This window comes from Schistocerca gregaria, chromosome 9 (genome assembly GCF_023897955.1).
Source record: "Schistocerca gregaria isolate iqSchGreg1 chromosome 9, iqSchGreg1.2, whole genome shotgun sequence".
NCBI classification, from domain to species: Eukaryota; Metazoa; Arthropoda; class Insecta; order Orthoptera; family Acrididae; genus Schistocerca; species Schistocerca gregaria.
Window position 1 is genome coordinate 107838490 of NC_064928.1, and position 13199 is coordinate 107851688.

General features: G+C 37.5%; 1 protein-coding gene across 1 annotated transcript in view; it reads left to right on the forward strand.

Moving 5' to 3' along the window:
• LOC126291451 (uncharacterized) overlaps positions 1-13199 on the forward strand; it is a 104547-nt gene that overhangs the window by 78930 nt on the left and 12418 nt on the right. Inside the window, exon 5 of the mRNA XM_049984964.1 lies at positions 12223-12604. Coding sequence (XP_049840921.1) covers positions 12223-12604 — 382 coding nt within the window. The remainder of the gene's footprint in view (positions 1-12222; positions 12605-13199) is intronic.

Below are 13199 nucleotides of genomic sequence, written 5' to 3' on the forward strand. Positions count from 1 at the left end.
CTTAAATTGGATCTAAAATTGGAATATTTATGGGATAATGCAGTTGCTGAATTATTGGCCCGCCAAATTCTTCATTAGGCTTGAATGAAACAATAATACTAGTTTCTCTGCTGATTATGCTTTACAAACATCCCATCAGCAAGACTGAAATTTATATTGATCAGTTCAAAAGCAATAATTTTGGGGACGTCCTTAGCTACAGCCTTTCCATTAGTCTCAACAATTTGGTTACTAAAACCAAGCATACTCGCAACACTATTTTTTATATCCATATACAATTTTACATTGCTCTCAACAGTAATTCTGTTTAAAATTTCATCTGCTTTAATGTGAATATTAGGCTCTTTTGAATGAATATTTTTTTCCATATTGTTCAAATTATAGTGACCTATTGGAATTTCTATCATTTCTCCATCGCAGTAAAGTTTACTTCTTGATGTTATATTTGCAGTTAGAAAAGCTGAATAAAAACCAACTGATGCAACATTACTAAAGCTGTGTCTTATAGATACAGTCAATCTTTTTTTTTTGAGAACAGATGACTTACCACTCAATTGAAATAATCTACTAATTTACTATTAAAAATTATTTAATTAAATGAAGACTTATTGGGAGGCAAAAGTAAGAATTCCTGAAAAAAGTCAAAAAATAAACATGCTAAACTTTTACCAAATTCCATCCAGTGTTCCATAATTGGATTGAGCAGACGTGGAAAAACAACGTTAATGACTGACAATTTTATTCTTGCACCAGGATGACTAACTTGTAATAAAATAAATAACTTGTATGTTTATTCAAAAGGTTTAGATTAGCCAAAATACTCGGAATTTATAGAAGGATGTGAAAAAATTAAAGAGAAGGTCGCCACATTTATTGCAGATACTGATGGAATTATTCCATTAGATCAATGTCAAGACAATTGTGTTGTAGTTTTCGATTACTTCATTCTAGAAAATCAAGATATAGTTAGAGAATCTTTCACTAGGGGAAGTTATAAAGGAATAGATTGCTCTAACTTGGCTTAAACTTACTCAAAAATACCTAAATTTAGTAAGAGATAATGTAATTTTTTTTAACATCTTTAGACAAGATGATACAAATTTAAATCACATTTACTGTGAGTTTGTTGGAGGTGTTTGAACTTTGAAGAATTTAAAGAAATACGTAGTAAATGTTTGAATGAACAGTTTGGTTCTATTACAATAGATATGACAAGAAAACTGAATGATGGGAAGTTCAGAAATAAAATACAGCATTTATAAAAACGTTATAATACATAAATGGACAGCTTAAAAAACGATATTGCATATCTATTAGACCACGGTGATAATGTTTTACCAGAACATATGAATGAATTTAAAGAGGCTCTGGACTATTTGGAAACATATAAACATCTAGAAAAAATTAATGAATATTACAATAATTACCCTTGGACTGATAAAGAAACTACAGACTGTCTGGATACATGTGGGTGCTACTATTTTGAAACGTGTATAATGAGAAGGCATTATCTTACTAATTTTTATAGACAATGCTTTTCTTACTTTATTAAATGTTTTGAAAATAGGACCTGGAGGTTGTTAAGAATACCAGACGAAATAGAAGAGTAAAGGAACAATTAAAAGAAGAGTTAAAAAATGTGGTTGCTACTATTTCGAAATGTGTATAATGAGAAGTTTAAAAAATGGAAAAAACAGCCAATAACAGAACATGAAAAATATAAAAAAGAAGACCAACCAGTTATCGATGCTACTGAACAAGTTAAACAAAGTATCGAGGGATTAGGTGATAATGTTCTAAAAGCTATTGAAGAAAACAGAGAAGATGAGAAGCAGATGATTCCATATCATCATCATGATGAAGATTTTGGAGAGTTCCAATTACTTGATTATATTCCTGGTCAATATGACTATACATTAAGTGAATTAGAAATTCAAGATGCATTAAATAAATATGAAAAAGAGAGAAAATCTCAAGAAGCTGTCAAAAAAATGAAGGATAGTGGTGTTAAGAAAATAAATATAAGTGAAAGAATGCTAGAATATGTAAACCATAGTAAAGGTACTACTTTTGAATTAAGGTCTGTTGGTGTCTTTAAATATATAGGAAGATCACCCATAACATTTGAAGGAGATAAATTAACATATGGTGAAAAGACATGCGAAGGACCTGAGGGCTTAATGAATATTTTGACTAAAAAGAATATTACTATGGATGATATGGATGAGAAATTCGATTCAGTTGTTTTATGAAATTATATTGATATATTGCATAGTGCAGGAGCAATATATTCTGAAAATAACCCAGACAGAGTCAAAGCGAGCAGTGGAATCTTATATAAAGGTTTGCTAAAAGAAATTGTTAATGACTATTTTCCAAAGTGAAAAAGACCAACTATAGATTCTTCAGAAATAAGTTCACCCAAGAAAAAAGGCGAAAGTTTAATAAAAAAAAGTATGCAGAAAAACTAATTGGATATATTTGGATGGATGATGTCCGTCAATTAATTGATAGATTGGCTGTGATACATGGGGAAGAATTAGCTGGAAATAAAAATTATCATAATGAAAAAGTTGGAATAATGCAAATGCTAACAAATAACTTTATTGATTTTATCGTCAACAATCCAAAAGGAATTCCATATCTGATTAGAATTTTGAATAATCTTCCTCATACATTTTCAAAGAGCTAAAACATGGTAAAGAATTAGTCAATTGGGTTTACCAATGCCTGAGATGCATCTACTCGGCTATGAGTACTGCGGGCCGTTCACTAAACTTGAAGAAATACTAGTGCGGAGTGATCTGGGAATTAATTCACTAGAATAGGCTTGAAAAAACATGACATTGCCTGCAGAGATCACAAAGATTTTGTAAAAAGACGTGAAGCTGATAAAGAACTTGAGCTAGCTGAGAAATAACATATGCATGCAAGTGACGCTTCAACTGGTGGAAAAATAGCTATAGTTAGAGGTACAATGTATGGAAAGAAAAAATTAGGAATGGGCACAGGTGGCGCTGGTTTAGGTGTGAATGACAATGGTTGGAGAGTTTAATCATCATTAAATTTTTAAGCTATATAAATAAATAGTTTTTCACTTCATTATACTTTGCTACCTAGTGGCAAAACTAAGTCAAAATCAATTAAATCCGATTGAACCATTTTTAACTGATGCACAAAAAAATAATGAGAAAAGAACTAGTGGTAATATACTCATTACACTAGGTATTCCTGCTGTGTAAAAGATTATTGAATATCTAACAAAAAAAAAGGAAGGCAAAGGATTAACACAACACGAATGTGGATTTCTCCCGTAACTTTTGGCTGCACTACCATATCTTGCAACTATTGGTTCACTTGCTGGTGGATCTGTAGCAATCGCAAATCCAGTCATAAAAAAGGAGAAAACCGATAATGAGCTAGAAGAATAAAAAAAGACGTAATTTGGAAATGGAAAAGGAAGCTGGAACTGCGCCAGCTGGAGCCGGCTTAGACTGGCAGTCTGGACAGAAAAAAAATTTAATAAATGATTTAAAAATTTAACAATCCTTTATCTAATAGAGGAATTAGTTAAGCAATTAAAAATTAAACACTTTCACGGTATTTATGTGATTGATGAATTGCCAAACAAAGTGAAAAATTAAGAATGTGGCATAGTTAATTTAGATACTTCTGCCATGTTGATGCCCATTGGATCTGCTATTATAAGAATAAGCACAAGAAATTCGTTTTTGATTCATATGGGGGAAATATTCCCAAAAGTTTGTTAACTATTTGAGAAAAACGATATGTACTACAATAGCGATGGAATTCAAAATTTCTATGAAATAATTTGTGGTCATTTGTGTTTGTTTTGTTGTTATGCAAAAAGTGTAAGTTTAGTGATATTTTAGATTCTAAATGGACATTTTTGGAAACAAACTTGTTAAGGATTTTCAGTCATCAGTAGATTTTCAACCAAAAATTAATAATTTAATGACACAATTTCGGAATGAATTAAAAAACATTTTTAAAGCAACAGAAGTTTAATTCATTTTAAAGGTAGAAGAATAGTGGATACAAAAGATCCAGTAAATGGTTATGATGCTGTTACCAAACAATACTTAGAAAAAGAACATGTTACAAAACTTGAATGCACAAGCATTCAAACAGAATTCAATAATTATGTCAATAAAGAAGATTAGAACAAGATTTAAAGCAAAGAAACTATTATCGTTGGTATCATGGAACATCACAATAAAGAAATACACAAAACGCATATAAGTCTCCTTCATGCATCAGATAAAATAGATTCATTAGAAAGTAAACTTAAAACATTAGATTCGCAAATCAATAAAAGCTTAGACAAGAATGTAGGCGAAAATCTAGAAGTATTGAGGTCATTGATGAATTTAAACTTTACTAAACTTTTTATCTATATAAATGGACGAACACATCTACTGTTTGAAGTGCACAAAATTTACTGATACTCATGAACCTCTCAGTGTTATCAAAAAAAATGGAAGACAAATAACCAAAAGTCTTTGTACAATTTGTAAAAAGAAGAAAAGTAAATTCATTAAAAAAAATTTGTAGACGGCTGAAGCAGCCACGCCAGTCTTCAGACAACAGTTTGTGAAGGGGTGAGCAAATCGCAGACCTGTTCAGTTCTTCACGACAATCGTTTCGTGAAGAAATCATTAATAAACTACATAAACAGATGAGAAAACATTTTAAAAGAAGACATGTAATTTCTCTTGATCAGTGGCAAGCCGATCTAGTCGAAATGGACTCTGGCAAGTTGAAAGGCATTTCAAGGATAAATCGAGGATATAAATATTTGTTAACTGTTATCGACGTCTTTTCTAAATTTGCATGGACTATCCCAGTTAAAGATAAAACAGCTGAGAATGTAGTTCATGCATTTGAAAAAATATTCAGCGCCCGACGCGCAAAAAATTTAGAGACTGATAATGGCAAAGAATTCTACAATAAAGAGTTCCATGAGCTGGTAAAGAAATACAGCGTTAACCATTATTCAACTTTTACAGAATTAAAAACATCGGTTGTCGGACGATTTAACAGAACATGGAAAGAAACGATGTGGAAGAAATTATCTCTCCAAGGAAATTATAAATAGGTCGATCTAGTCTCGGAACTATTTGTTGAATACAATAACACAGTTCATCAAACTATAAAAACGAAGCCAATAGAGGTTAATGAAAAGAACTATAATGTAGACATCATTGTGCCTAACGATAAAGCTAAATTTAAAAAAATAGGTGACAAAGCGAGGATAAGGAAACTTAAAGGACTTTTTTAAAAAAGGATATACTGTCAACTGGTCAACAGAAATGTTCATTCGAATCTAATGTTATTTATTCTAATCCGATCACATATAAACTGAAAGATGTGGAAGGTAATTTTTATGAGCAATAGCTACAGAAAACGAAATATCCAGATGTGTATCTCGTTGGAAAAGTTCTGGGAAAGAAAGCAGGTTAGGTTTATGTTGAATGGTTGGGCTTTGATAATTCACACAACAGTTTGGTAGATGAAGATAAAGCAATAGTCGGTTACTAAGGTCAGTTGCCAGCCTTTCTAGCTACACCAGTCTTCAGGCTGCGCCTGCTTTAATTTTCGATGGTTGATTGACAAAAATAGCCGATTCTTCTAAACCTCTTAAGGAGGACTGGCTGTCCCTCTTTAAATTCCCATATATTTTTGTGCAAACCTATTAAAAATTTCTATATAAATGTACGAAACAATATGTATGAGGAATCTGACACTTTCTTTTTTTATCTATTTGTATGTTATCCTGAAGTTGTAGAAGATATAATGTTACATTCATAAATCAATTGACTGACAGAAGCGTGAATTCTTTATACAATCTTAATGGAGATGAAATTTGTATTGTTTATGAATACTTTAAAAACCAATTGTAAGCAGCGGTCAAATAATTGACCTCTGGATTGATGGCTCTAAAATTCGGGGAATATCTGCAGGGGCCAAATCCCACCTGAAACTCCACAGTACAAAATATCTAACATAATTCCAGACTTAAGAATTTTCCATACATAAATACTAGAATATCAGCCGATAGCATCATATTGTATGAAATATGGCAGTGTCTGGGAGTGTTAACTCTAAAATTCCATAATGAATAAAGCACAAAATGTCATTGGAACCAAAGTGAAGTGTTTTTCTCATTGTGCAAAATTTATTTTTACAATGTTGGGTCTCTCTTTCCATATCTTTGTCTTTCCATTAATTTAGTAACCCTTTGATTCTCTGAATGTTTCTTTACTTACATAGTTACAGACAAAGCAATCGCCAGACTGCGTTTTATTTTTGTCTATCGCTGGGCATTCTTCAAAGATTTCAGACATAAGCTCTGAGCAACATGAATGTGGCTTTAAACTTTGCAGAAATTGTAAACAAATAATGGAAATTGTAAATCATAAATGTTATATGCAACATGTATCGCCAAAAGTGGTATATGATTTGGTGAGGATTTTATAGTGCAAGGTTGTCCAAATTGTAATAAAGGTAGTTGTTATATTAATGGAGAATTTAAAGATTTTTATGTTTACCAATGCTTCAAATGCAACATAACAGTTGAAGGTAAAGAGTTTAAATGTTGTGATAAAGGCTTCCCTAGGAAAGTGAATTGTACCTAGACTGAGAGATACATGGTTTGATTATGAAGCAACTCAAGAAACTTAAACACACATTCCAAATCTCATAATTGTTCACAATTTTAAACGTGATACTGTTTACAAATTTAAGATTATTTATTTATGTACCATATGGCTCATAACATCACAGTAAAAATTACAGAAACAACACGATTTTAAAAAAATCATATATTTATAAACAGAACAATAAATAATAGTTTGTATATAAGGACACCAGCAATTGTAAATTTACACTCACAGAAGAGAAATCACAAGCAGACGTCCAGCTTAGATGATATATAGTCGATTGCCTCTTGGGTCGCCATTAGGAAATCCTGTAGGTCACCCTCATATGCCCTTAGTGGGCATTCCTGCACGATGTGTTTGACCGTCTGTCTCTCAGCGCCGCTGTCGCCAAGTGGCCGAAGGAAGTTTACCCCATCTGTGTAAGGAGTCGGCGCATCTCCCACAGTTGGTTCTGATGCGATTAAGAGTTGACTAAACTTTGCGAGGGCAATCAAGTCCTTTTGGTTTACTAAAGATGCATGGCATACTGTGGCAGTTTACTGCTGTTCTGCTTTCCCATTCCTCTTTCCATCAGTCATTTATTTTAGAGATGGTTTGGTGCAGAGCCTGTGCGGTGTTTAGCGGAGGATGCCTAGACCGGAGTCAGTTTCCTTGGATGTCGTGAGTATCTTCATGGATTTCTAATTGAGGGTTGGTCATGATTTTTTGAAATTATCTAACCAGAGCGTGTTCTCGGCGCAGGTTAGGAGGGGCTATGTTACTGAGAACGGGCAGCCACACCGTAAGAGTTGGCCTGATTGTGCCTGATATAATACGCATTGTTGCATTAAGTTGGCTATCTACCATGTGTGTGTGTTTGCTGTTGAGCCACACTGAGGCACAGTATTCTGCCACTGGATACAAATTTAAGAGACTCACAAGGGTAGCCGAGAGCGCTAATGTACTGCTTCCTGGACTCGGGTAGGCGCGCCTGCTCTGGATCGAATCCGCCCGGCGCATTAACTACGAGGGATGATGTGCCGTTCAGCCTGGATGTGGTTTTTAGGCGGTTTTCCACATCCCGCTAGGTGGATACCGGGCTGGTCCCCATGTTACGCCTCAGTTACACAGCTCGCAGACATCTGAATGCTTTCGCACTGTTCCACAGATTACACTCGACGCAGACAATTGGGATACACAGATTCCGTCCCAGGGGGTACAGGGTGCCGGCAGGAAGGGCATCCCTTAAACATTAACATACCAAATCCGATTAACGATGGCTGACCCTGTGTAACTGCGGGACAAGGCTCAAGTGATAGGTAGAATTGTTTATAAATTTAAGAGAAATGATGAATTCTGTAGGTGGATGATATCTGAGGAAACAGTTAACACACATTCATAGCTCTCGATGCAAAAGGTTATGATTCCCAATTCATTTTGAAGTACTGTGTTGAAAATACAATAAGGCATATACCATCTACACAGAAACTAAACTGATATTATTGCAGATCAAACAGTTAGGCACGAAAAATATATTTTGATCAGACAGAATGGGCATATTACAAGCGAGACGGAGCAGTTCAAGTTCCTAGGCGTTGGGATAGATAGTAAGCTGTTGTGGAAAGCCCACGTCCAGGATCTTTCTCAGAAACTAAATGCTGCTTTATTTACCATTAGAGCAGTATCTGAAATAAGTGACAGTTCAACACGAAAAGTAGTCTACTTTGCAAATTTTCATGCGCTCATGTCATATGGTATTATTTTTTGCGGTAATTGTTCTGATTCAAAAGGGGTATTTTTTGCTCAAAAACGGGCTATTCGAGCTATATGTGGTGTAGGTTCGAGAACCTCTTGTCAGCCCCTATTCAATAGTCTGGGAATTCTGACATTGCCCTCACAGTATGTATTTTCTTTAATGTCGTTTGTTGTTAGCAATATTAGTTTATTCCCAAGAGTTAGCAGCTTTCACTCAGTTAATACTAGGCAGAAATCAAATCTGCATGTGGAATGCACTTCCTTGACACTTGTGCAGAAAGGAGTTTTCAATAAGCTACCACAAGAACTCAAAAATCTTAGCAGTAGCCCAAACGCTTTAAAGTCTAAACTAAAGAGTTTCCTCACGGATCACTCCTTCTATTATGTCGAGGAGCTCCTGGAAGAGCTGAAAAATTAAGCAAATTCCAGTGTAACATTGTTGATTTGGTTTATTTAAATTTACGAATTGCGCCTGAATACGTTTCTTATATTTAATTTTATCTGTTTCTACCATCGTGTTATAATTTGATGTATTAAATCGTTCCATGACCATGGAGACTTCTCCTTAATTCGGTCCTACGGAACAATAAAAAAATAAATAAATAAAACATTATCCGGGGATCACTAAGTTGTGGTTGTTGTGGACATTAGTCCTGAGACTGGTTTGATGGAACTCTCCATGCTACTCTATACTGTGCAAGCTGCGTCATCTCCCAGTACCTACATCCTTTGAATCTGCTTAGTGTATTCATTTCTTGGTATCCCTTTACGATTTTTACCCTCCACGCTGCCCTCCAATACTAAATTGGTGATCCCTTGATGACTCAGAACATGTCCTACCAACCGTCCCTTCTTCTGGTCAAGTTGTGCCACAAACTTCTCTTCTCCCCAATCCTATTCAACACCTGCTCATTAGTTATGTGATCTACCCATCTAATCTTCAGCATTCTTCTGTAGCATCACATTTCGAAAGCTTCTTTTCTCTTCTTGTCTAAACTATTTATCGTCCACGTTTCACTTCCATACATGGCTACACTCCATACAGATACTTTCAGAAACGACTTCCTGACACTTAAATCTATACTCGATGTTAACAAATTTCTCTTCTTCAGAAACGCTTTCCTTCCCATTGCCAGTCTACGTTTTATATCCTCTCTACTTCGACCATCATCAGTTATTTTGCTCCCCAAATAGCAAAACTCCTTTACTACTTTAAGTGTGTCATTTCCTAATCTAATTCCCTCAGAATCACCCGACTTAATTCGACTACATTCCATTATCCTCCTTTTGCTTTTGTTGATGTTCCTCCCTTCAAGAAACCATCCATTCCGTTCAACTGCTCTTCCAAGTCCTTTGCTGTCTCTGACAGAAATACAATGTCATCGGCGAATCTCAACGTTTTTATTTCTTCTCCATGGACTTTAATGAGATCGACAGGAAGTGCAAAATGGCTAAGCAGGAATGGGTAGATGACAAATGCAAGAATATAGAGGCTTATCTCACTAGGGGTGAGATAGATACTGCCTACAGGAAAATTAAAGAGACCTTTGGAGAAAAGAGAGCCACTTGTATGAATATCAAGAGCTCAGATGGAAACCAAGTTCTAAGCAAAGAAGGGAAAGCAGAAAGGTGGAAGGAGTATATAGAGGGTCTATACAAGGGCGATGTACTTGAGGACAGTATTGTGGAAATTGAAGATGTTGTAGATGAAGATGAAATGGGGGATACGATACTGCGTGAAGAGTTTGACAGAGCACTGAAAGACCTGAGTCGAAACAAGGCCCCGAGAGTAGGCAATATTCCATTAGAACTACTGACGGCCTTGGGAGAGCCATTCCTGACAAAACTCTACCATCTGGTGAGCAAAATGTATGAGACCGGCGAAAAACCCTTAGACTTCAAGGAGAAAATAATAATTCCAATCCCAAAGAAAGCAGGTGTTGACACATGTGAAAATTGCCGAATTATCAGTTTAATAAGTCACAGTTGCAAAATACTAATGCGAATTCTTTACAGACGAATGGAAAAGCTGGTAGAAGCCGACCTTGGCAAAGATCAGTTTGGATTCCGCAGAAATGTTGGAACACGTGAGGCAATACTGACCCTACGACTTATCTTAGAAAATTGATTAAGGAATGCAAACCTACATTTCTAGCATTTGTAGACTTAGAGAAAGCTTTTGACAATGTTGACTGGAATACTCTCTCTCAAATTCTAAAGGTGGCAGGGGTAAAATACAGGGAGCGAAATGCTATAATTTGTACAGAAACCAGATGGCAGTTACAAGAGTCGAGGGACATGAAAGGGAAGCAGTGGTTGGGAAGTGAGTGAGACAGGGTTGTAGCCTATCCCCAATGTTATTCAATCTGTATATTGAGCAAGCAGTAAAGGAAACAAAAGAAAAATTCGGAGTAGATATTTAACTCCATGGATCACTAACAAGGGAACCTCCCCATCGCACCCACCTCAGATTTAGATATAAGTTGGCACAGTGGATAGGCCTTGAAAAACTGAACACAGATCAGTCGAGAAAACAGGAAGAAGTTGTGTGGAACTATGAAAACAATAAGCAAAATATACAAACTGAGTAGTGCATGCACAAGATAGGCAACATCAAGGATAGGGCGAGCTCAGGAGCGCCGTGGTCCCGTGGTTAGCGTGAGCAGCTGCGGAACGAGAGGTCATTGGTCCAAGTCTTCCCTCGAGTGAAAAGTTTCTTTCTTTATTTTCGCAAAGTTATGATCTGTCCGTTCGTTCATTGACGTCTCTGTTCACTTTAATAAGTTTAGTGTCTGTTTTGCGACCGCATCACAAAACCGTGCGATTAGTAGACGAAAGGACGTGCCTCTCCAATGGCAACCGAAAACAATTGATCGCAAGGTCATAGGTCAACCGATTCCTCCACAAGAAAACACGTCTGATATATTCTATACGACACTGGTGACAGCATGTGCGTCACATGACAGGAATATGTTGTCGACCCACCTAACTTTGTACGCTTGGCGAATGGGTAAAAAGACTCTTCTACCTTGCCCGATTTAGGTTTTCTTGTGGATGTGATAATTACTCCCAAAAAGTGATGAAAACATAAGAGTTTGTCACATACCTGCAACAAATGAATGCAACATTTTCACAGTCGCACAGTTTTCAATGTGCTCTGTCAAAACATACGTTTTTAACGTTTTGAACTTTTTCCGTGTGTAGACCGTCAAATACTGCATATGTCCAAGCAAATTTGAACATGTCCTGAAATTTTGGAGAGCGAAGTTGATATGTGTGAGTGCCTGAACTTTGGTAATTGTATGAAAATAAAAAATTAAACTTTTCACTCGAGGGAAGACTTGAACCAAGGACCTCTCGTTCCGCAGCTGCTCACGCTAACCACGAGACCACGGCGCTCCTGAGCTCACATCATCCTTCATGTTGCCTATTTTGATCATGGATTACTCAGTTTGTATATTTTGATTATTTTTTTCATAGTTCCACACAACATCTACATCTACATCCATACTCCGCAAGCCACCTGACGGTGTGTGGCGGAGAAGGACAACTTCTTCCTGTTTTCTCGATTGATCTGTGTTCAGTTTATGAAGGCCTATCCACTGTGCCAACTTATATCTAATTATGAGTGGGTCGGGATGGGGAGGTTCCCTTGTAAGTAGCTTTGCAAAAACACTACGAATGCGCTCAACCTACGGAAGATTACCTACGAGTGCGCTCAACCTACCCACTTACTACTGTCCCTAATGCCCCCTTGTAGGGCAGAGAGCCGCTTGTACTGTGATGCCTCGGTGGCCTGATGCAGGTCTGGTACGGCGTCCCGGAGCACCGCGGCGCCGCCCCTGCGCCGGTCCTCTCGCTCCACCGTGACCGGCAGGGCGTCGCCGCTGACGCCATCCACGCTGGACGCCGAGGAGGACCTGGAAGGCGGGGCGGAGGACCACCCGTCGCCGCCCCCGCAGCTGCCGCCGCTGCCGCCCCTGTCGACGGCGGGCATGCTGCGGCGCGCCGCGGAGAGGGGGGCGGCGCCGCCCCCGGGCGTCCGCCCCCTGGCGGCGGCGCGCCGGCCCGTGGCCTGCAGCGTCGGGGGACCAGTGCTGGCGCTGCTCGAGGCGCTGCCGCCCCACGGCCTGGAGCTGCCCGCCGGGCTCGCCCTCCTCGACGTCCACTTCCACATGCCCACCAACGTAAGTACCACCACCACACACATACTGTGGTGTGCATACTCTAACACCGTCGGTACACACACCATTAGATTATTTGCCTTACCGCTCTAACGAGATAGGCAAGTGTCAGCAATATGTCTCATGATCTTATCGTGGCGCGTTTATCTTCTGCTGTTAGGTCTGATGATAGAAATGCCACTTGCACCCTTACAGTAGCAGATTGACGGTGACCAACTTTAAACAGAAGTTGATTAATTTTCACAAACATTTATTAAAATAATAACAATCATAAACCTTACTTGATTCTGGATGCTATTTACAACTGATAATCTGAAGTTCCTTTGGTCTTGGTACTTTAATCTTATTCTCACATATCTCTGATACTTGACAAAAATGTCTATACAATTATCTTCATGGCTATGTACAGGAATATGGTAATCGTATTAGGCGCAGACTGAAACTTGACTATAGACTGTTACAGACTAATGTAGGCTGGTACAGACAGGTGCACATAAATGCAGACTCGTACAGAATAATGCAGACTGACTAATTGGAGGCCTGTATGTACACTCATTATAATACCTCGCGCATTCTGGTATCACTGCGCGAGTGTGAT